The sequence below is a fragment of the Amia ocellicauda genome, chromosome 22 (assembly GCF_036373705.1).
Source record: "Amia ocellicauda isolate fAmiCal2 chromosome 22, fAmiCal2.hap1, whole genome shotgun sequence".
NCBI classification, from domain to species: domain Eukaryota; kingdom Metazoa; phylum Chordata; class Actinopteri; order Amiiformes; family Amiidae; genus Amia; species Amia ocellicauda.
Genome location: NC_089871.1, coordinates 1,444,681 through 1,467,110, shown reverse-complemented (window position 1 = coordinate 1,467,110; position 22,430 = coordinate 1,444,681). Strand labels below are relative to the sequence as shown.

The window sequence follows — 22,430 nt, the reverse complement described above, 5'->3', positions numbered from 1 at the left end:
CTCCAGCTGTGGCTATGTCAGTGTGAGATCTGCCCCGAGGGCCACGGGGCGAAAGTGCCATGATAATTAGGCTGGCATTCAGGAATAAAGCGCCACGACCATCGTGAGGAGGTCAGACTGGGCGAGAGCGTGGATCCAGACCTGGGAAGTGATTCACAGCTCGAGCAACAGCTGCCCAGCTCCTTGGGCTCTTCTCTGGAGTGAGTCAGCCTGCCTAGACTGGACCAGTTCATGGTGAAGAGTGGCGCCGAGCAACAGGGTCAACGTCCAGCACACAGCCAGGCAGGAAGCGTGGGACGGAGAACCGAGATCCCCAGGGAGTGCAGAGGCAACAGTGCCGCTCGACGCAGGAAACGTGAAGCAGGACAGCTGGCGCGTTGCATAACACCGCGTAAGGAATGCGCGTTTTCATCGCTCGATTGCTCCAGCCTGCAGCACAGCTGTCCTGCCGAACGTGAAGCAAGTCACCTCTGCAGCGCGAGTCCCGGGCAGGACTGGGTCGAGGTGCACGCTGCTCTGAGGGGGTGTAGCTGCGTCTCACTTGGCCCACACTGTTGGTGAGACTCCCTCCTCTGTGCTTGTGCTGCGGGTGCCAGCTGCTGTGTCATTAGGAGAGATACAGAGAGGGGGAGCGTTTTGGAGGCTAACAGCAGAAAGCACAGATGTATGCTGGGATCTGGACCCCTCCAGAATCAGCTCAGATCGGTCACTGGGTCGTGACACTCGGACTTTGGCGGGGTAGTAAGCAGGGACGATGGCTGGGTGGCGACGGGACCGAGGAGGACACGAGTGAGAGGGGGTTTGAGTATTAACGGGAATGCCCCTGTCCACCCCCCGCTGCCGTCCACACACACTGTGACACGATCCTGGCGTCCCACGAGGCTGCGGCGCCCGCGCCAGCGTCTACGGCGGGCCCTGCGGGACGCACATGTCCGAGCAGCCGGGTCTGCTGCTCCGGGACAGTCCGCTGGCGGCTGTGTCAGAGCATGTAATGTGTGTGTGTATGAGAGAGAGAGAGAGAGAGAGAGAGAGAGAGAGGGGGAGTGGGGGAGTGGGGGAGTGGGGGAGTGTGCGTGTGTGTGTGTGTCAGGGCTGATCAGTGTCACACGGACAGTGCTCTGTGTCCTGCTCACTGCGTCCCTCACTCACGGTGCCACAGCGTTTCATAATCCTGTGACGCACTGTGAAGCGGTCAGCGCCGTCCCCACTGTGAATGACATCTTGGCCACTTTCAGAAAACAGCTCCACTGAAACCTCTGAATCTCGCTGCAGCATCTGCTCCGATCATTACTATCATCATCATCATCACTACCAGGACCGAGTGAGAAGCGGCCCAAACCAGTTGAGCCCGAGAAACAAAACAAAAACCACAATTCACTCGTGGTGTAGAAGACACATCAGAGAGGCAGAGAAACTCTCAGGTGGAGAACAAGGACATAAATTAAAATGCAAATTATATTATATCTGAGTATAAATGGGGAGATTAATTTTGGCAGATGCATGACTGACAGAGTGACAAGGAGAGCCTGTTCCCACACTGAGAGTCTGTCTCTCCAAGTGCATCATCATTAAGCCAGACTGAGTCAATTGCTCTCTCGACGTGCAAGGGAGAAACAATTATACTTGCCTCGCGGTTAATATCGGGCTCTGGAGGGTTATTAACAGACAAGGGCCGGCTATAAAAGCAAACAGACTCGGGAGGAGCAGGAAGTGAAAATGCGAAGGTCCTGTGGTCTGTGTGCGCGCGTGTGTGTGAGACAGAGCTGAGAGCTGCTCTAATTGGATGTGTGCTTGTGCTAGCAGGGGGGAAGGCTGTGTGTGAGTGTGTGTAGGTGTGTACGAGAGAGAGAGAGAGACAGAGAAAGTGTGTGTGAAAAAGAGAGAGAGAGGCAGAGAAAGCGTGTGTGAAAGAGAGAGTGTCTGTCTGTGTGTGTGTGTGTGTGTGGTTATTAACAGACAGTAGGAACAGGAAGACGCCAGATGTTTCTCAGGTTTAACCCCCTCCGGTCCTCACTTCGCGTCGGGGACACAAGATGCTGCTCTGAAACCCACGCCTGACGCACACAAGCTTATTTTTACAGTGATGGCTGCTGCCGTGACTCCGTGGAGGCTCTGTTGCAATTAACACAATGGTCACGTCTGCTCCGTGCCTCTGTCCCCCCCCCCCATCTGTCAGCGCCGTACGAGGATGTATTTTTCCCTGCATTATTTCTGCCCGAGATCGTGCCTCTTAATCTCTCGGGTGTTTTCTTTGGTCCCGCATCGGTGCCCCGAGAGCCCGCAACGGGACAAAGTGCCATACCACACAGCACGGAACTAACATTGCCAACTAACAAAGCGCCCAGGCCAGGCCACACACACCGCGGTAGACACGACACGGCCGAGACACTTCACACCCAACGCCACCCGAAACCCACGCGCTCTCAGAACAGGCACAAAGCGTCTCACACCTGGCAGTCCGGTTCATTTAAATTAGTGCCAATTTGCGGTTTTTAATCTCTTATTCTATTGTGTTTTATATAATCGTATCTCTTCTTTTCCTCATTTATGAAGCGTCTTGACCCATCTTGGTATGAAAAGCAACCAGTCCCCGATTCCGAGTCTCCGATGCAGGATGTTTGCAAGCAGGTCTGCAGCCCCTGGCGCCGCGCTCAGAGCTGTCAGTACAGTCCGCGGCCTAATAATCCCCCAGATTAGCGCTGTAATGCACGGACGGGGGAAACTGCAACCGTTTTTAAATTCTTTAATTTATGGCCTGCTTCTGCTCGGCTCGTGTCGGGAGGGTCGTGCTCCTCGGTGCAGAGTTTCCCGCGTCTCCCCAGTACCCGGTTCCTGAGCACAGGGGTACGATTCGGGGAGTCGGTTCCTTAACGCCGCATTCAGATCCCGGCGGTCTCGGCTACCCGGCCCCCTGTCACGGCAGGTCAGGGAGTCTCTTTATTCCTGGCAGCAGGATAAGGTCTACGGGGAAAGCCTGGGATTATGGTACTTTCTGTGGAAATCCTCCTTAAGTACAGGAGAGGTGTTGATTAAGAATAGCACAGCGGAAAAAAACCAGAACCTCTAGAACCTGTGGCTCTAACCAGAAGAAAGACATTACCATTAAATATAATAAAGTGTGTGTTTTTTCACTTGGAGGGCTCTGCTCTCTCCTCGTTACTTACAAATGAGCATCTGTTTTGTGGCTGAAGAAAGCAGCTTCTTTAATGAAGGATCTGGTTCGCTATCACAGGCGTTTCATGTTGGTCTCGGTACGGATCACCCGTCCCTCGGGCCCCAGCAAGCGTTTACTTGGAGGCGAGGCTGGGCTGTGGGGGGGCGTTTTGCATACCCAGCTAGGAAGTGACAAAGGGATTTCAGAGCCAGATCTCACAAACCACATGCCGACCCCCGGCTCACTCCTCTATCGTGGTCCCGCTCCTCACAGACCCCGGCCTGAGCGGCTTGGCACACCCCCCCCGGGCGAGCGTGTCAGGTGACTCGGGGGCCGCGGTGAGGTTTGATACAGACGCGGCCCCACTGCTCAGACAGGCATCTGGTTTTCAGTGAAAGGTTGAGTATCGCTGGCCTGGTTTATGTGAGGCCTCCAGAGAGGTTAATGCCACTGTGTAAGTGTGTGTGTGTGTGTGTGTGTGGGTGGATGCGTGAGTGAGTGAGTGTGTGTGTGTGAGTCTGTGCAAGTGTGTGTAGGTGGGTGTATGTGTACGTGGGTGGCTGCGTATGTGTGCGTGTGTATTGCGGTAAAAATAGACACCAAGCATCATGGTTGCTTTAGAAACAACCTTGAGGTATCTTAGAGCTCCTTTTACCAGAGAAAAACAACATAAAATACTCACAACTGCTGTTCAGTGCCACTTCAGGAAAATAAAAAAATAAAAAACATGTAAAATAAATCTTGCCCATCGTGGTCTGGGAGGAAGTTAAGATCGCCTAGGAGAAGCTTTTTAAAACACAACATAGAAAGGTTTTTGGGATTAGAGCGGTGCAGACGACAGACTGTGGAGACGGACTGGGGACACCGTGTCCTACACAACCCGTGATGTAATTAGCCATTGAGCTGCGGCCCCTCAGACAGCCGTCCCCCTTCAGAAACACGTTTGAGAGCGATCCGAGGACATCGTCAACACTTCAGCATCGTGTGGTGGGGGGGCTCTGGGCACATGGTCACACTGCTGTACCACCCCCCCACCCCACCGCCGCCAGCCTGCGCCCGGACACCAGGACTGTGGGCGATACAGCAGCACAGAGCGAACCGCGATACAAACGAAGACAGAACCAGCGGCTCGCTCATCTCCTGCCCGCGCCAACAGCAGCCTGACCCACTTCGCTCTCTCCCGGGCCGCGGGCTCCTGTCGCTCGGTGCAGCCACTGCCCTCGACACGCGTCCGTCTGTGGAAAGGCACTGAGAACAAGCCTCTGATATCAGAGCACCTGGTTGCATCGCCAGACCCGGCGGCCGGACAGCAGGCTGGCAGCATCAGAGTGCAGCGCCCTGGGACTGCGATTTACCCCGGTCTTCATCTGACCGCCAAACGAATCAATCAGTTCTGACGGCTCTGATTGCTGGTTACGTGCCGGACTGGGGGATGGCCGGTCCGAGGGCCCCCATACGGGACTGTGGGAGGCAGATGCTGTGGATGATCTCATGGATGTGGCCGGGATCCAAGCGCACCACACTGCCAGGATTTTAGCATCGATTTATTTAACGAACGCAAAACCTCAAGAAGTGGAGAGGAGGCCCTAGATCTGTGCAGGGCAGCATGAAGCCCCTGTGTCTCACCAAGCACCGCCTCCCTCACCTGCCCGTGCTTTAAAGCGAGATCCGTGCCAGTCACGCTAGCTTGGATGAAGGCTAGGGGTCACCCCCACAGGGCGGCGTCCTGTCAGGGCTGAGGAGGACACCTCTACTCTGCCTCAATGTCACCGGAGCCCAGATAAACATGGCTGAAGCCGGTCACCCTTTCCCAGCAGACACTCCGTCTCTCTCTCCGTCTCTCCCTCCCTCCCTCCTTCCCTCTCCGCCCTATTAATCACACACCTGACATTGTTTTTGCGCTCCCCTCCCCGCTGCTCACCTTTCCCTTCCATCTATAAATACACCTCGGTCACTCTCTCTCTCTCTCCTCCCTCTATCCCGATCTGCCCCATTTCTTGCCTTTCTGTTCTGGAGCGGGGAGACAAAACAAAAACAAAATCCACAAAAAAACACACAGAGCCGAACAGCCTCGTAGAACGACAACAACAAAAACAACATACTCGGTGGACTTCGCCGGGACGTGCAGTTAACCACACAGGAGCCTCTGAGCCAACCTGCCTTCAGAGCAAATGCGATCTCACCGCGGCCTGGTGAGAGAGTTGTGTGTGGAGGGAGGACCAGCAGAGTAAGCCGCACATCCGGCGCAAGTATGTGTGCCTGCCTGGGTTTTAAATATGCTTTTAATAATTGCAGCAGCATTTGTTTGGCAAATGCTTTGCCGGGTCAAGCAAATAGGTCTGGGAAGCAAAGATGTAAATCAGCAGGATCACTCACACACACCTCAGTTGACTAACCCTGGTGGGATTCTTGAGCCGTGGTTTGGCTTCCCTCACAGACGGTGCCTCGGCCCTGATCGAGACTCATTGACCGTCTAGACGCCGTCCTGCACGTCCGGAGTGAAGGGCAGCCAAAGAGAAGTCAAATCGGGGAATGGCCTGAAAGATGGGCTTAAAAAAAAAAACTGCTCAAGGTGAAGCTGTGACCTTGAGATCCCGCCAGCGGCTCGGCTCACGTCTCGGCCTCGTCTCTCGCCGAGCCGGGGTCAGGGGGCCGAGCGCCGGACGGGCAGTGGGATTATTAACAGGTCTCTACGGGCTAATAATGAAATGTCTCCAGGCAAGTGTACAGAGAAGACGCAGAGTCAGGATGAAATGCGGAGCGACGGAGAGCTGGGTCTCTTCCCTCCTTTTCAGCTCAGCCTCCCCAGGAATTCGCAGCGTTAATGGGCGACACGTGGAGGCGAAGCAGGTCGCCCGAGAGATCGGTGCCGACAACAGGTTTCGGAGATGAAAGAAAAACTATTGTTTCAGGGAGAGCCCATCTCACACCCCCTCCCCCACTGCCTTCAGCGCTCGCTCTCTCTCTCTCTCATCAAACACTCCCTTGAAGCCACAGAGTGTAAAAATAGCTTCTGCCTTGAAGAGTAATTAGTTCTGGAGCTGGCTAATTCGTGAGTGGCGTCTGCTGTGTGACGCGCTCGCTGCTGCCGAACGCTTCACGGAGGATGATGCTCCTGCATGCGTGTTGGCCAGCGTGTGCGTGTGCCTGCGTGTGAGTGTGTGCGTGCGCGGGGTCAAGGGCTACGGCAGCTCCGAAGGTACAGGGGTTCTGTGACGGCTGATTGGCTGCAGCAATAACACGGTGACGAGTGAGATTAGCAACATCCTACCTCTCTCCCTGTCCCACCACTCCTACTCAGTTGGCACCCTGGCACCCATATCCACTGGCACTGGGTTTCTCACCGCTGCCTCCCGCAGTGCCAAGACAGGTGTGTGAGGGATTAGAGCCGGCTGTTGGGCCCGTCTGGCTAAACCAATTTCTCCGTAACTCGGGGGGTCTGGGCGAGGGAGAGTTCAGCTCTGTGTGGACCTGGCGATGCTCCACCGCCTGCTGAACGGGCCAGGTGCGTGGGAGAGTGCTGCCGTTCGGGGCGTCTGGCCTGGCGGCTCTCCAGACCCGAGGTAAGTGCCCGGCTGCTCTGTCTGGGCGCAGGCAGCCCTGTGTGTCGTCCTCTGGAGGCAGAGTAATTACTCTAAGCCTGTGGATGCCAGGCGCACAGACGGGTTCCTGCTCGGAGAGTGTGGAGGCGGGGGAGCGGGGGGGTGGGGGTGTAGAGAGGCAATCTTGTGCAGTTTGGTTCTCCAGCACTGGGGTGGATGTTTTGAAGTGGCCTTCAGCTGCAGCCCTTCAACTGCTGGAACCAGTGGGACTGAAAAGCCACTCGAATGGGAAAGACAAGGATGTGGGTTTGAATCTTCTCTCTGTGGACTGGGAAGCCCAGGCAGTGTGCTGTGGGGGTGGCAGGTAAATTCAGTACAGAGTCAAGGAGAATGGGAGTCCTGCCGTGGCGGTGTGTGTGCTTGTGTGTAGTGTGTGTGCATGTGGCGACCAGGCGTGACACACAGTCGTATTGCCCTGGCACGTCCTCCACAGACAATCGGAGGTGATTTATGAGAGCGTTTCTTCTGCAGGTCCATTAGAGCCGTCCGCCCCTGTAGGTGAAGTCCCTGTAATTTCCCCGTTGCGGGGGTGCAGGCGGGGGGGGGTGCAGTGGACAGGAGCCAATAGACACAGACCAGCTGTCTCCTTCCCTTTGTGCTCAATCTCATTTGTAACCCACGGGCAGCTCCCTCTCAGCAGGACTGAAGTCTGAATAAATGAGACTAGGAGATCAGTGTGTGACCAGAGTGCGTGTGTGTGTGTGTGGGTGTGAGAGAGAGAGGACATGGGTCACGTACAAGAAAACATGTTGCCCTATTCTGAGTTAAAGACGCAGTTAGAGAAATAAAAACACAATGAAGTGACTAATGTTACAGGATCGATAGCCCAGCAGGGGAGACTGGGGGGCCGCGCTGACAGACCTGCGACCGAAGGCCTCCGTGTTTATTTATTTAGTTGTTTCCTCAGGAGGTGAATGGTGCTGAATGTTTTATGAAGGCAACCCCGGTGTGTGTGTGTGGCGCAGCTGCCTGGTTGTGTGTGCGTCCATTCCCCCCCCCTGCACTCTCTGTGGGGTAATCGTCCTCCCGAGAGCGTCTGTGTCGCTCGTGTCAAAGGCAGCCTTGTTTGGCGGCGCAGTGGCGTGGCAAGCACTGCTGGGGATATCTGATGCCCGCTGATGGGTGTGTTGGATATGAAATCAAACACAGCTGAAGCTGTTGGCACTCTTCCCCCCCCAACATACATTTTGCGTTTCCTGTTCGCTGAGCAGCCCTGGGCGAATGGATGAATGTGTGCTATTGTTATTTAGTTTTTGGTTTTGGTTTTAGTAAATAAATTACAGCAACACTGCTTCCTCTTCAGGACGGCAGCAGGTGCTCTGCACGTCACGGCGTGGTGTGTTAGTGGGGCAGTCGCAATCGCAACCACCACCCCACCCACAACACAGAGCAGATGAAAGGACACTGGTATGAGCGCCCACGGCTTCCCAGGGGTTGTGCCACTCTGCGACCAGTGTGGTGTACGCGGTCAGATCTGAACCGGCATTTGGGCATGCTTTCAAGAGCTGGTCTAATCCACACAGCCACACTGGGCGTCACCCCGTCACGCAGGGCTCTCCGTTCAAAAGCCCCCACTGAGCATCACTCATCTCCCTCATCTCTGCCCGAAGGCACCCCCATCCCTTTCTCCCAGAATCTTGTTCATAGTAAGTGACTCATCCGACTGCAGCGCTGCTTTTAAAATCCACGCTCCGGATTTAAACTGGGCCAGCTATCCTGTGACACGCTAGTAATGAAGGGGTGGGGGGGAATCAGGCAGAGTGACTCTTCAAAGGACTGTGTAAATTCCTGCGACGCGAGGATAACACGCAGATCGACGGGCTGGTGATTCAGGAGGCGTGGGCGTTGTGACAGCGCCGAGGTTCAGCCCGCCGTGCGATCAGAGCAGCGCGAGGACCCTGGGCTCGAAGGACAGTAAATTACGTTGATCAGACTTGGCTGTATATTTAGCAAACACCTACTAATTATGGAGGGTGGGTGAGACGGAGAGAAGGAGCGAGAAAAAAAGACTTAGATCCGCATAAAACCCCGAATCCCATTATTTATTACCCAGCTGCTCGTGAGTCATTAGCCGTGAAGTCACCTGTGCCGCTAATCGCTCTGAGCCACCAGCACGAACCAGACGCCCTCTGCCGCGGCTCACTCCTGCTTCGGTGTCAGAAGCGTTATCTCGACACCGTTTCATACGTGGACTATGCGCAATAAACCCATCTCTGTCTATCTGCGACAGAGACGGCCGGACTGGAGGTCTGTTAGGGGCACCGTGGCCTTCAGCCGCATTAGTCGCCACACTCCCCGGGACTCTGTCAGTCACCGTGGACCCACAGTGTCAGGGTGCCGTCTTCTGCAGTACGACACAGTACCGGTATAACCGCTACTTCAGTACTGAATCGCCCAACGTGGCACCCTGTACACCAACGCTGGGATGGGCTAGGCTTCCTTGCCTTCCTTGCCTTACTCAAGCCATTTTAATTTATAAACCACCAATCTTCTACCCAGATGATTATTTTCTTTCTCCCTCTTGTAAAAAGAAAGAGGGTACAAAAAAAATAAAGGAGAGAGGATGTGGAAGTCCTCCTTAATCCCCCTTTCCTTCGCCATCTCAGCACAGCTGCTCTCAGTCAAGTGTCGCACAAACAGCGGGGCCCTCGGATTGGCTGGAGACGGGTGTGCCAGAGTTAGCCAGCCAATAACAGCGCGTGTATGGACCCCCCCAACCCCTCCCCTGCACCGGCCGTGTCTTTGACGGTGTGAGTAAGAGAGGGAGAGGGGGAGAGAGAGAGAGGGAGAGAGGGAGGGAGTGTGTTGGATTTCTATGAATGGAAATGCGGAGGTGGATCTCAGACAGCAGCAGCCATTGTGGTGTCAGCTGGGGATTGATGAGGCTGTTATCAGCTCCCTCTGATTCACTCTCTCTCCTTCTCTCTCTTTCTCTGGGAGCCAGAGAGAAAATCAAAGCTCCCCTCTCTTCCCAACCATCCATCTCACTGTGCGGTTTCATTTTGTATTAATACCCCCCCCCCCTTGTAGAAATAATTTGTTTGTTTATCTCCTCCTCACACCTTGTGCCCAGTACTCCTGCCCTGCCCCTCGGCAACCAAATAAACACGGACAGACACCCACTAGTGTGAGGAACTAGTGCTAATAAAATGCAAGTCTTAGTGGGAAATCTAAAAGAAAAATATGATTGTTTCGGGGGGGTGGGGGCACACAAGCAGCAGATTTTGCCAGTAGATTCTAAGAGCGTTGTATGGCATGTAGGACCCTGCATTTTGGCATCACCTGTAAAGCGCAAGGACCCCCCACAGGGAGAGGAGGCCGGTCGGCCAGAGTTTCTCTTGCTACGCAGAAGAGTCAGGGAAGGTCTCGGGGAACCGGCCTCCGCAGTCCGGCCCGGCAATGTTTTCCAACCGATAACTGCCTGTGCAAAACAAACCCTCACACCAAAAAACACTAAAAACAAATAAAACTAAAAACATTCTAGTAAATCGGTGCAGAAAACAACGGCCATGGATATAAAAATTAATAAATAAGTCCAGTAACTACAGCTGACAAGATTCAAGAAAAATATATATCTATATAAATTATAGGCAGCCTTGTCCCTGGAAAGCGAATCCTGCGGCACAGACTGGCAGGAGAGGAGCTTTAATTACAGATGTCAGGGAATTGAAGGCTTGACACTGCGGAACGCCACTTTAACGAGAAACCCCGCCGCTTCCTCCGGGAGAGAGGGACAGCGGCCGCCCCCTCACAGCGCTTCCCCAAGCCAGCTGGGCCCGGCGACCCGGTGCATCGGGGTCAAGTCCGCAGGCGGGGAGCTGCCCGAGTGTGTGTGTGTGTGTGTGTGTGTGTGTCAGAGTGTCCGCATGTAGGTCTGTGTGCGTGTGTCTGTGCTACTCATTCCGGTCCAACCCCCTCATGCGGTTGCCAGGCTGGGTGGCAGGGCCCCTGGGCGCTCGGCGGTACATTCAGTCCACCCCGTCATTGTGCTGTCCTTGCGAGACGCTCTACTTCTCTGGCTGGCTGTTCTTTTTTTCCAGAAATTGCAGGAAAGCAGGACAGGGCGCTGGGAAATCTGCTCCACTTCTACAGCACACATGCCTGGGCCCGGTGCCGCTGCGGCAGGGAGGCTGTGCTGGTTCTCACGGGGCCACGCCCAGCCCGCCGCTCTCTGTGGCGAGCCTCACCGCAGCCATGGCACCCGCTGTCCGTGCCAAGACTGTGCGTGTCGCCATGGTTGCAGTATCAGCTGGCAGAGGCCTGGTTATTTGTGGTTCCCATGGTTACCCCGCCAGCTGCCGATGCCAGGCACAGTGGGGTGATACCGTGGGTACGGCGCCAGGAGCCATATCCTCTTCATCCGAGCCCAGAACACGCTGCGCTGGTGCTCTGAGTCCTCAGGCTTCGGCGCATGGAGGTTGGGGCCACGGACTCGGGCTCAGTGAGAGTCCGTTCTCACCTTGCGGCGCTGTGATCTGGGCCGTGGCCCTGCAGTCTCTATTGCACCGGCACCGGCCCGTTACAGCATGACGAGGTGATAGCAGGGCTGGCTGGTAGAGCTCCAGAGTGGTGCTCGTAAATTAAAACACAGACCCACTTGCGCAGGGATCTGGGCTCCTGAGGGACGTCGATTCAGTTCTTGTCATTAAGTTTACAGCGATGCCGTGGCAGCGTCTCTGGATAACGAGTCTAATTCATGCTTGATTATATTAGGGCTAATTGCTGGAGTTAGGAGAGATGCCTACGGTGGCTGACTTAGCTCTCTCAATTACGAGGCCCCCGGCTGGCCTTTACGTTATGTACAGATTACAGAGCTGCATCTCAGCCCCAACGGAGTGCCAACCATCGCTGCCGAGTGGAGCTCTGGCTACAGGGCCACTGCTCAGTCCCCTTTCCCTGCAGCTGGCGTGTGCTGCCGGATGTCTGTCCAGGGGGGCGCTACACTGGACAGGGGCTGGGTTGTGCTTCCATGCTGAACCCCTGAGCTGCACACTGCATATAAAAAAAAGTTTGCTGCTTTGTCCCCGTGAAGAGCAGCTCTCCTCGATTCCCGGCTCAGCGCCGCCGCAGCCTCTTCAGCGAGATCGAGACGCACTACTTTGTGAAATGGAACGAGACACCGTTGTGTATTAAACACCTCCCCCTCTCTCCACAGTAACTGCCCGTTCTCCCTGGCGGCGGGGTTGGCGCGGGCGACGGCTGATGACATCCTGCAGAACGACCTCTCGGTGTACCACGTCAGCAAGAACGCCGACAGCACCGACCCCATCCCCCGTGAGTTCCCCCGTCCCCCCGGCAGGCCCCGTGGGAGCCGCTGTCTCACAGTCATTATGCCACCAGCGCTTTTCCAGCTTTACAGGAACATTACAATGCAATGCTAGGGGCCGGTGACTCCAGGGCAGGAGACGGCCGTCTGGCAGCTGCGGTACAGACTGTGCCACGTCGGCCTGAGATACAGCCGGCTGGATTAGATTTAGATGCTCAGGAGAGCCCAGAGTGTGGGGGGGCAGGCAGCTAGTGAAATGAGCGGAGCAGCCGGCCTGCGGCCCTTTACACGGGAGGCAGGGCTCAGGGACAGGGCTCTGCTTTCATATAGCACCTTTGACCCAGCGGCATAGACACAGGTAGTAGTATGTAGCACAGTGTGCCCAAGTTCAGTGCAGTGTGTAGCAGTGTGTCTCAGTGCAATTCGGTGTGTAGCAGTGTTTCCCAGTGCAGTGCTGTGTAGCAGTGTGAGCCATGTTGTGTTGTATGTGCAGAGCTGGACTCGGTGAAGGTGGCTCGGCTGGTGTTCAACAAGCTCTACGCCACATGCTGCCTGTGGCTGAAGGAGTTCCCGCGCCGCCGCCGCCCGCTGCCATACTACGAGACGTCCATCCACGCCATCAAGAACATGCGCCGCAAGATGGAAGACAAGCACATCGTGATCCCCGACTTCAACACGCTCTTCAACCTCCAGGTACCGCAGCCACCCCCCCGCCATGCCACACCACACCACGCACCACCCTGCCCTGCATCTAACGAGGCTGAGAGCAACAGACAATCAAACTAACTCAGTTATAAAACCCTAAAAGTCCACTTCAGCCTTTCCTGCGAATTCCGTCCTCTTCCCCAAGACGCAGCCCATTGCCCTGCGGTCGGCGCGGTAAAGCCAAGTGGTTTCTCATCAGTCCTGGACAATTAAGAGACTGCATTTAATCTCGACGAGCTGGCTAATTAATTCCTCCCCCCTGGGCCGTGTTCCCGGACACCGTGTCTTGCAGTAAACGCAGATTTACAGCTTGATTAGATGAAAGCCGAGGCTGATCAATGGCTGCGATCACGACTCTATTCCTCCCCCCCTCCTCCTTTTGCAGCACGGAATAAAAAAGTCCGACGTCAGCCGGGCTTTCCTGGCTAATGAAGGCATTTGATGGGTCTGTTGCTCTGGGCTCGTTTCCCTGCCCTGTCCCCTCCAGCACAAGACATGTTTAATTAAGCGTCCAGCCCATCAATTACATTCCACTGATAAATTATGCATCACCCCTCGGGGGGGTCATAAATAACCCCCCATCCAACTAGAGAAAACACACACAAGCTAAGTGAGCCACTGCCACTGTCTCCCCCTGCCGGCAGGACCAGGAGGAACAGGCATACTTCGCGGTGTTCGACGGGCACGGCGGGGTGGACGCCGCCATCTACGCCTCCAACCACCTACACGTCAACCTAGTGCGGCAGGAGATGTTCAGCCATGACCCGGGGGAGGCACTGTGCCGCGCATTCAAGCTCACCGACGAGCGCTTCGTGCAGAAGGCGGCGCGAGAGGTGAGGGCAGCTGCCTCTCGCACACACCAACGCACACACTCACACTAACACACTCTAAGACACACTCACAATCACAGGAACTCAGACAGATACACACTTACACAAACACACACAAACCTGCAATCACGTTCACAGGACCAGGAACACAAACACACCTGCATGTGCACAGCCACAGCCGCTCACAGTGCGTTCTCTCCGCCTGCGTGTCTCTGGTGCCGGGGCTAACGGCCGGGTCTCTGGTTGCAGAAGCTGCGTTGCGGCACGACCGGCGTGGTGACGTTCCTGCGCGGCAACATGCTGCACGTGGCCTGGCTAGGCGACTCGCAGGTCATGCTGGTGAGGAAGGGGCAGGCGGTGGAGCTCATGAAGCCGCACAAACCCGACCGAGAGGTGAGTGGCCCCCCGCCGGCTCTGTGGCACAAACAAATAGAGACCCCTTTAGATTGAGTCAAATCAGTGTGAACTGGAGCATCGGAGCGGAGCCTCAACGACGGGACTAAGATGAGCAGCACTACCTCCTGTAACACACACACACACCTGCAGGGAGCCCGGGCCGAGCACTTAAACTTCCAGGCCGGATCGATAACACTCAAGAGCTGGCTTTCTCCTCCATCGATCCCGCCTGCCTGAGAGAGAGGAGCTCGGGAGCGCCGGACCCCAGCAGCCTGGAGTGCAGGCATCATCGCCCTGCGCAGAAGCAGTTCAATCAGGGCTGGATCTGACCACACCCTCTGTCTCCCCCCAACAGGACGAGAAGCAGCGCATTGAGGCGCTGGGCGGCTGCGTGATCTGGTTCGGTGCCTGGAGGGTCAACGGGAGCCTGTCCGTCTCGCGGGCAATCGGTACATGGGATGGGGCAGCTGGGGGAGGGAAAGGTGGTGGGGTCGAGGGGACACAGCAAAGGAACACCCGGGCCAGTCAGTCAGTAGCGACAGGGGGAAGTCACGTTGTTACTTTGCTGGGCGGCCACAGGACCATTAAGGCCCGACTTTATGAAGACTGCTGGGTCCCCTGTGTGCCATGCAGCCAGACAGGGCCCGGCTGCCCTGCTCAATTGGGCAGCGGATGAGGGGTAGATCTGCACTTCTCTTTGGGGCAAAATAGACCCTAAAGAGCCCACAGCCTCCCTTCGCCCCTCAGCCCCCGCTCTCCTGAGGGCCGCTCTGCATGCAAAGGGCCGTGCAATGATTTAGTTTAGTTTCTAAGTAGGACACTCAACTAAGACACGGTGAGAAAGCCACCGCAGGCATTTTCCCAGCCTAATCACCCGTCAGGCCTGAGCAGCAAGACAGGAGACGGCTGAACGAGATTAGGGGAGGTCATGTGGTGGTCGGGCCAAGCTCGGCCCCTCTGGCTCATTGCGCCCTGACCAGACAGGCTGTTGAAAGTCTCAGCCACGCTCTCCCCAGCTCTCACGTGGCCGGGGGAGGGTGCTCTGTCCTCAGCTCTAACCTACCTCCCCCTCCCTCTCTGCGCAGGCGACTCGGAGCACAAGCCCTACATCTGCGGCGACGCGGACCAGAGCTCCGTCCCCCTGGATGGCACGGAGGACTACCTGATCCTCGCCTGCGACGGCTTCTACGACACGGTGAGCCCCGACGAGGCGGTGCGCGTCGTGTCCGACCACCTGCAGGAGAACAACGGCGACAGCAGCATGGTCGCCCACAAGCTGGTGGCCTCGGCCCGCGACGCCGGCTCCAGCGACAACATCACTGTCATCGTGGTGTTCCTGCGGGACCCCCGTGCCCCCCCGCCCGAGGAGGGGGAGGAGGAGGGGGAGGAGGAGGAGGCCCTGCAGGGCGAGCTGGTCTGCCAGGACGGCGGGACGGATGGCGGCAGTGGCAAAGGGCGGGCGGGTTGGCCGCTGCAGCAGTGCTCGGCGCCGGCAGACCTGGGCTACGAAGACCGCATGGACTCCTTTACGGACAGAACAAGCCTGAGCCTGGGGCCCGAGACGCAGACGGGGAGCGCGGACTGGCTACGACTCCCCAGCCAGAACCAGCCAGCCTCCAGAACCCTGGCACCCCCCCTCACGACTACCCCTGGGCCCAGCGCAGCAAGGCGGCCCCCCCGAGAAGACGGGCTCTGCGGCTACAGACACTCCGCTGGGAACCCGAAGCCCCGCGTTCCGTCCTGTCAGCGCCCCGGGCCCACCGGACACTGGCTGGAGGCCGCCGCCGCGCTCTTCCCCCAGGAGAGGAGACCGTTGCGGAGATCCCCCTGGAGACCGGAGCCCATCCTGAGAAGAGGGGCCCACTGGGGCCTCCGAGGGGCAGGGGAGCCCTGCTCATTGCACGGCTTGCACGGCCTGCGCGGCCTGCGGGCCCCTGCCCCCTACCCCCAGCGCTGCCCCGAGCGGAGGCCCGGTTTGGCCCTGCCCCCGACCTGCCGCATCTGACCAGGGCCCCCCCCACCAGCTCCTGCTGTCTTGCCCCTCTACTGTAGGACAAACATCTCACCCCACAGGCCCAACCTCCCGAGCACTGTGGTCCATCGCCACACCCACCCACACACGCTAATCCCCCCCACACCAGCACTGGGTATCAGATTCCTGCTGCTCTTTCAGGCGCTCACCGATACTCAGCTGCCGCTGCAGATTTGCCAGCTCTTACGCACCGGTTGGCTCAGATTTGCCCCCGGGGCGCCTCCCAACACACCTCACTGTGACACTCAGATCAAACACCCCCCCACGGACTGGTCGTCAGTGGGGACACTAACAGATGACAAACACGCTTTTAACTCAAACAAACAGGTTGTCAAACTAAGCAGACTTCCAGAAATACCATGTCTGAGGACACAGTGTCAGCCTGCCACACAGATCACCGGTCAGCACCACAGTCTGAGGGAGCAGGAGACCATCGCTGGGTCTGTAATCACTCCATGTGCGAGAGGAGAAGCCATTCCTGACAACTATGCATTCACACGTAACCAGGTTAGATGTGCCATGATGATGCGTCACACAGAGCCAGAGCAGCGCAGCCCGAACCGCAGTCATGTGACCACGTGCCTTTTACGTCTCCTCAGACCCCGTCAGGTGCAGAGAGAGAGAGAGAGAGCAGGTAGATGTTTTCCCACTGTATGGGAGGGAGAGGAGGGAACATTACTAGAATCAAGCCATAGAGCAAGCGGAGAACGCGACGCCCGCAGCACCAGGACTGAGCTGGTAAACTTAAACCACATTCCCATCACACACAATGGTGTCCCCGGCGCTCGTCTCCCCACTGCCTCGGTCGTCTCGCTCGCCTGCTTTACATACAAGACTCTCGCAGCTCACCGATGCAGCTAACAGGACCGTCTTTGGCGAACTATTCATTACAGTTAAAACCACACAAGTCCCAATGGATTTTATTATATATCACACACACACACACACACACACACATATATATATATATAAATGCATGATTTTGTAATACATTTCTGTTGTTTCGCTTTAAGAATAAGCGAAACACACACTCTCTCATACACACACACCAGGGAGTGCAGGTCGTCGGGATGGAGCCGAAAGGAAGATCAAGTCTGGACCGGTGGGACCGGGACACCAAACCCCACAGAGATGGGATGGCACTCTGTGAGGACGAAGGAAAGTTTTCTTTAAGACAGGAAGTTTAAAGAGACACCCGTGTATCTCCTGTTTGGGCGACAGGGTGGCAGCGTTCCAGCGATGTGCCTCCCCTCCTGTCCGTTGGACTAGCAGCCAGCGGACATTTCGGCTCTCAGTAAACGTGGGCCAGGCCAGACCCAAGACAGCCTTGAAAGAGAAACAGGAATTTGTTACCCTACGCAAAGGCAAATCCCACCCAGTGTGCCACTTACACTTACACCACAGATACTGAAGCCCAGAAACACACACACACACCCCCCTTGAAAGCGTGGGATGGTTCTCTCCTGCCTGGTGGGGAGGGGTGACAGTGGAACTACAGTGTTTTGAATCTCATTTTGCTCTGGGTTCCTCTTTGGCTGCGCTGAAGACCACCCCCCGGCACCCACCCACCACCACTGCCCTCCCCTGGATCGTAGCTTAGTGACCCCCATTTTATTTTAAGGACATGTGACACTGGAACAAGGATAGCTTAGGCAGGAGAAATAAAGAAACAAAAAAAAGAGAAATTAACTCAAGCATGACTTTAGTAAATGAAATACACTGTGCTGTTGTCAGAGATCAGAAGGTCTCCGGACCCCGAGACGGGTGGGCCACGCGATCCATCCGAGTCTGGCCGCCGGGCCGGTTCTCTCCCATGATACACTGCGCCGGGTGGCACCCCAGCGTCGAGTCGCCAGGAGCGTCATCCCGCCAGACTGCGCCTCCACCCCCCCACCCTGTAGGAGCACCGTGTCGGTAATCTGTGCACCGTGTGTCTGTGTGTGCAACAGAGGGTGGGGTTGTGCGCTCGCTCCCCGGACCGGACGACAGACTCTCTACAGGGTGTGGATCAGCGACCCCCTCCCCAGGCCCGACTGCCCCTCCATCGCCCACTGACAACTCATTACTGGGGACTCATGATATATACTGGGATTATATTACTATATATATATTTATATGTGCGTGTGTGTGTGTGAGAGTGTGCGTGCGTTTGTGTGTCAACTATTTAAACCAACACTGTAAATTAAAGACAACGGCACATCACTGACCACCACGGACCGAGAGACCTCTCTGTATTGTAGTTCCTTACGCAAAATATTGTGAAACACCCCCCATCCCCTTCTCCTCCCCCAGCACTGAGAGGTGGGTCTGCCACAGCCCCAGGGGGCACTGTAGGCATGATCGGACCTACAGAGCTTCATTGGGCGCTGACGGGACAGGAAACCATTTAAAATGGCACCCTTTCTTATTTAGACGGCCAGGTTAGAAACTCGGGCCCAGAACATTCTCAGTGACACAGAACCGACCCAGGACCCACGCGGTCGATTCCTTTAGGTTCTTGAGTCCTAGTGCTCCCCATGCCCCAGGTCCATCTCTCTGAGCCTCCCGTCCCCTGCCCCGGCCCCGCTGCTGATAGATAGAGTAGTTCTTCAGGTCTCTCTCCATCCCCCGTCTCTGTGCCCGTGCACACGGCCGCTTGCTTCCGTGAGCAATAACTTACCTTTTGAGCCACATGCAGGAGAAGTGGAGACCCCCGCTCCCTCGCTCTGGGGGTCCGTCCGTCCCGTGACGGACGAGATCAGTGAGGGCGGGGGGGGGGGGGATGAGGTTCACCCCTAAAACTAAACAAAATAAGTCAAAGAAAGCAGACTTTGACGCTCCTCCAGTCCAGTGCCTCCCCTCACGGCTCTCTGAAAAGAAACGGGGAGGGACTCGTGAACCCGGTGCGCCTCCTCCGCAGAGCAGAGCCCACTGGACCCGGCGGGAGATTGGGAGGATAATGATCCGATAGTGGGCCTGCGGGTCGACACCCAGCATGATTCCCAAGCCATCCTATTGGTCTTAAACAATAGGGAATAAAACTAACAATGAAACCCCTCTGCCTAAATCCCTCCCTCCCTGCCCCTCTCGCAGGACCCCTGGGCCGGAGCCCCTCTCTCTCCTGCAGGATAGTTAAGCAAGTGATTGTTCTGTACCCTGTGTGTTCTGACGTGTATGTATCTGGTGACTATTATCATGTTATAAACATTAGATCGAGTACTTGTCTGCTGTGAGTTTCTTGCTCCGGGGTCTCATGTGGGTGTTGGGGGTCCGTGCCCGGTGCACAGGCCCAGGTCGGCCCACGCCAGGGCAGGTCCAGCCACAGGGGTTTCCTCCAGCCAGAGTTCAGTGGGCACCGGTATCATTAACCTTTCTCTTCAGGACCCCCCCCCAATCAGTGGTGTCTGAACTGACCCGTCTCACTGCAACCCGACAGGCTGAGGGATTTACACTGCAGTGGTGGTTTGCAGAAGTGGGTAAGTGTTCAAACATAAGAAAAATATATAAATAAAACAAATCTGTAAGCACTTGGTTGACCTGCAATAACCTCTTCGCAGAGCAGCATCTCAGTGATTAAGACTCCTTTAATCCGCCTTACAGCTTTTACAGGCTTTATCTACAGCCTGTCCACACAAAGATGGGAGTTTTAGAAATACAATTTTAAGAAATACTGACAAAATCCTTCAGCTCGAGTCTAAACACAGGTGACGTGTGGCTCCGGGCCTCTGCCAGTCGGGCCCCTCGTGTCTCATCTCGTCCCAGTTTTGCCCAGAACGCAGGCAGGGAAGATTCTGCAGCCGTCGACTGCCCGGCGCACGCAGGACACAGACACCCCCGCATCGGCCCGCCACGCTGAGGTAATGCGAGACGACTGCTGCTCGGGGTCCGGGAGGCCGAGCGGCACAGTTATTCACGTTACACCGTAGCCATGACTCACCGTGACGGTACCTCACCAGGCAGCAGGACGGGCCCTGAAATCACACTGCCTTCACTTCAACAATCAAAAACTGAAACTAAAATAAATATATAAATTCTCCTGCAAAGCATTTAGCTACAATCGCATAAGCCGTGTGGCCTGCAGATGACACGGCCAGGAACGGATGTCATGAAACCAAATTAAAATGAATACACACAAAGAAATATATACATGCAAGTGAAATCCCTGATGGATTTAGGCGTCCATCTGCTCCACAGGAAATGAGAATTCGTTATCCCAGCACGTTGTACATCCCGAGATAATGACCCCCGCAGTGGGGAGTTACAAGATTTACATTTTAAACTAGCGCGGCGATCTCCGCTCCGGCCCTCCTGACCCCCAACCCCGGCCTCGCACCATCTTAAGCCGTCTGCCTCCCCCATGCCTCCCATGCCTGCCGAGCGTCGTTTCCAGTTTGATTGGGAAAACGTTAGGAAACACTTCCCTCCTATACAATACAAAATCACTCCCTTGAGTCGGCTCTGTTTCCCAGTTTCCATCCTGGCACCTAGTTCTGCAGGAGAGAAGAGCCGATAACTTTATAAACCACTTTCCTCAATTAATGAGCTCTGTTAACGAATTCCTGGAACTCCTGAACAGCTAAAAATCATTATACTCCTCGAGGCAGGATACCCAGAGCTGTGAACAGCGATCGAACTGCCCAAAATAAAGTGGTATAGATATAAATCAGCAAACGACACTCCAGACTGCAAACAACTGGAAGTGACTGCAAGCGATTCATAGCAATGCGATGCAATGTGACAACCCTGGCATTGTGCGCTCTCTGGGAGGACCTCCACAACCGGCAGGAGCGGCGATTCCCCTTCCGCCTCAAGATTTCATTCACATAAAACTCTTCAAATGGAAAAACTAGGCCGTCGCACTGACGTTCGGTTTAGGTCTGGGCTGTGGTTTCGGTTAGTCTCCAATAAACGTAGGCTTTTGTTAAGGTCAAGTTTGTGTTTCTACAGAGAAAACTGAAACCGGTGCCAACAGAACGGGCTAAGCTTGGCCTTTCGTTGTCGGCTGGGCTGGGGGTTCAGGCTGTAGTTTGGGCCTACCATGGGGGCAACTAACCTACACATACAGCACTGGTCTCTGCTCTTCCCACAGCAAGGCAGTGTCTCAGGCCAGTTAGTGCAGGCCCGGTTGGCAGGGCCCTGTGCCCGGCGCGGTGCCGCAGAGGAGTCCGGACATGAGCGAGACTGAAAGGGCGCCAGCGCTCGCTCAACCACGTAAACATCGCCGCCGAGCCACCTCAGAGCGCCAGCCTGGCCCTCGGCAACAGATGCTGGCTAACCTGTGCGACAGCAGCGCCGGGACACGGGGAGTCGCTCTGGCGCAGGAAGCAGAGGCAGATGGGTAATCGACCGTGATGCGTGAAGGAGAGGCCCCAAACCGGCGCATCTCTCAAGGGCCACGAACACCACAGCCAGTGGCTAACACACGTACAGCAGGGGCAAAATCTGCCAAGCCGGCCATTCCCTTCATACACTGAACATCATGAAAAGCAAGAAATATGATTTGCGAGAGTCTGAAACGGTGGTTCACCTCCACCGGGAGACAGAGCTCAGCGCCCGAGTCTCTTCACTGAAACGCGTTCTTGGCTCTTTAAAGCACAGGAGTCTCTCGAGCCGCCAGATGTTTCCCCATGTGTTTTATGTGGAGTTCGCCCATCACTGCGCCGGCACTCAGAGCTGCTTCGGCTTCTGCCAGGGGCTGCAAACGCTAATAAATATTTAACTTGTTGGTTTGAATAAATACGGCTGTACATTTCTCTTCTATATAGACTTAAGTAGAGCCACATTGAAATAAAAATAGATCGTTCTCATCAGTAAGTGCTCTGTGCGGTGTGCGTTAAGTACTCTCTTGGTCTCACATGCACACGCACACGCACACACCTCTGTACTCCGAGTCCAGTGGATGGGGTGCTCTCCAGCACTGACACTGCCCTCCACACAGCACCCAGCCTCCTGCCAGATCACACCGCCGCTCCGAACGTCCACCCCCCAATTCCTCCTCCCTGTAGAGATGCAGTCCTTGGGCCGTCCACCCACGACTCCTCCTCCTCCTCCTCCTCCTCAGCCAGCCAGGGCCTTTAATGTCGGCAAAGGATTCCTCCGCAGCCGGTTCACCCCCCACATACCAGCGCACCGTCTTCTTTTTACACTACAGTGAGCGGATCGATGAGAGGGGGGGCTCACCGAAGGCTGTGCCATGTAATGTGTCCGAGTGTGCATGCCGCCGCACACGGGTCGAGAAGAGCCGATATACTCTTTAAACAGAGCACAAATACTATTGGAAAAGGCACCCATTCTCTGTGCCGTCTCACAGTGCCGTATCTTTGACAGGGGCCTGCGCTCGGCGTCTCTAAATGCCTCCGACACCGACCTGCGGCCTCAGCCTCCCTCTCACCCCCCCCGTGTTGTTACATCTCATTACTTTGGGCCACAGTATTTAAAACGGTTTAATAACCGATCGTAAACGTGC

The 22,430-nt window shown here is 55.9% G+C and overlaps 1 protein-coding gene across 1 annotated transcript in view; it reads left to right on the top strand.

Annotated features, from left to right (window-relative positions):
* ppm1e (protein phosphatase, Mg2+/Mn2+ dependent, 1E) overlaps positions 1–19,181 on the top strand; it is a 30,303-nt gene extending 11,122 nt beyond the window's left edge. The window contains exons 2-7 of the mRNA XM_066695893.1: positions 11,912–12,030; positions 12,516–12,715; positions 13,372–13,560; positions 13,807–13,950; positions 14,309–14,402; positions 15,039–19,181. Coding sequence (XP_066551990.1) covers positions 11,912–12,030; positions 12,516–12,715; positions 13,372–13,560; positions 13,807–13,950; positions 14,309–14,402; positions 15,039–15,958 — 1,666 coding nt within the window. The 3' untranslated portion in view covers positions 15,959–19,181. The remainder of the gene's footprint in view (positions 1–11,911; positions 12,031–12,515; positions 12,716–13,371; positions 13,561–13,806; positions 13,951–14,308; positions 14,403–15,038) is intronic.
* Positions 19,182–22,430: the final 3,249 nt, after the last annotated feature.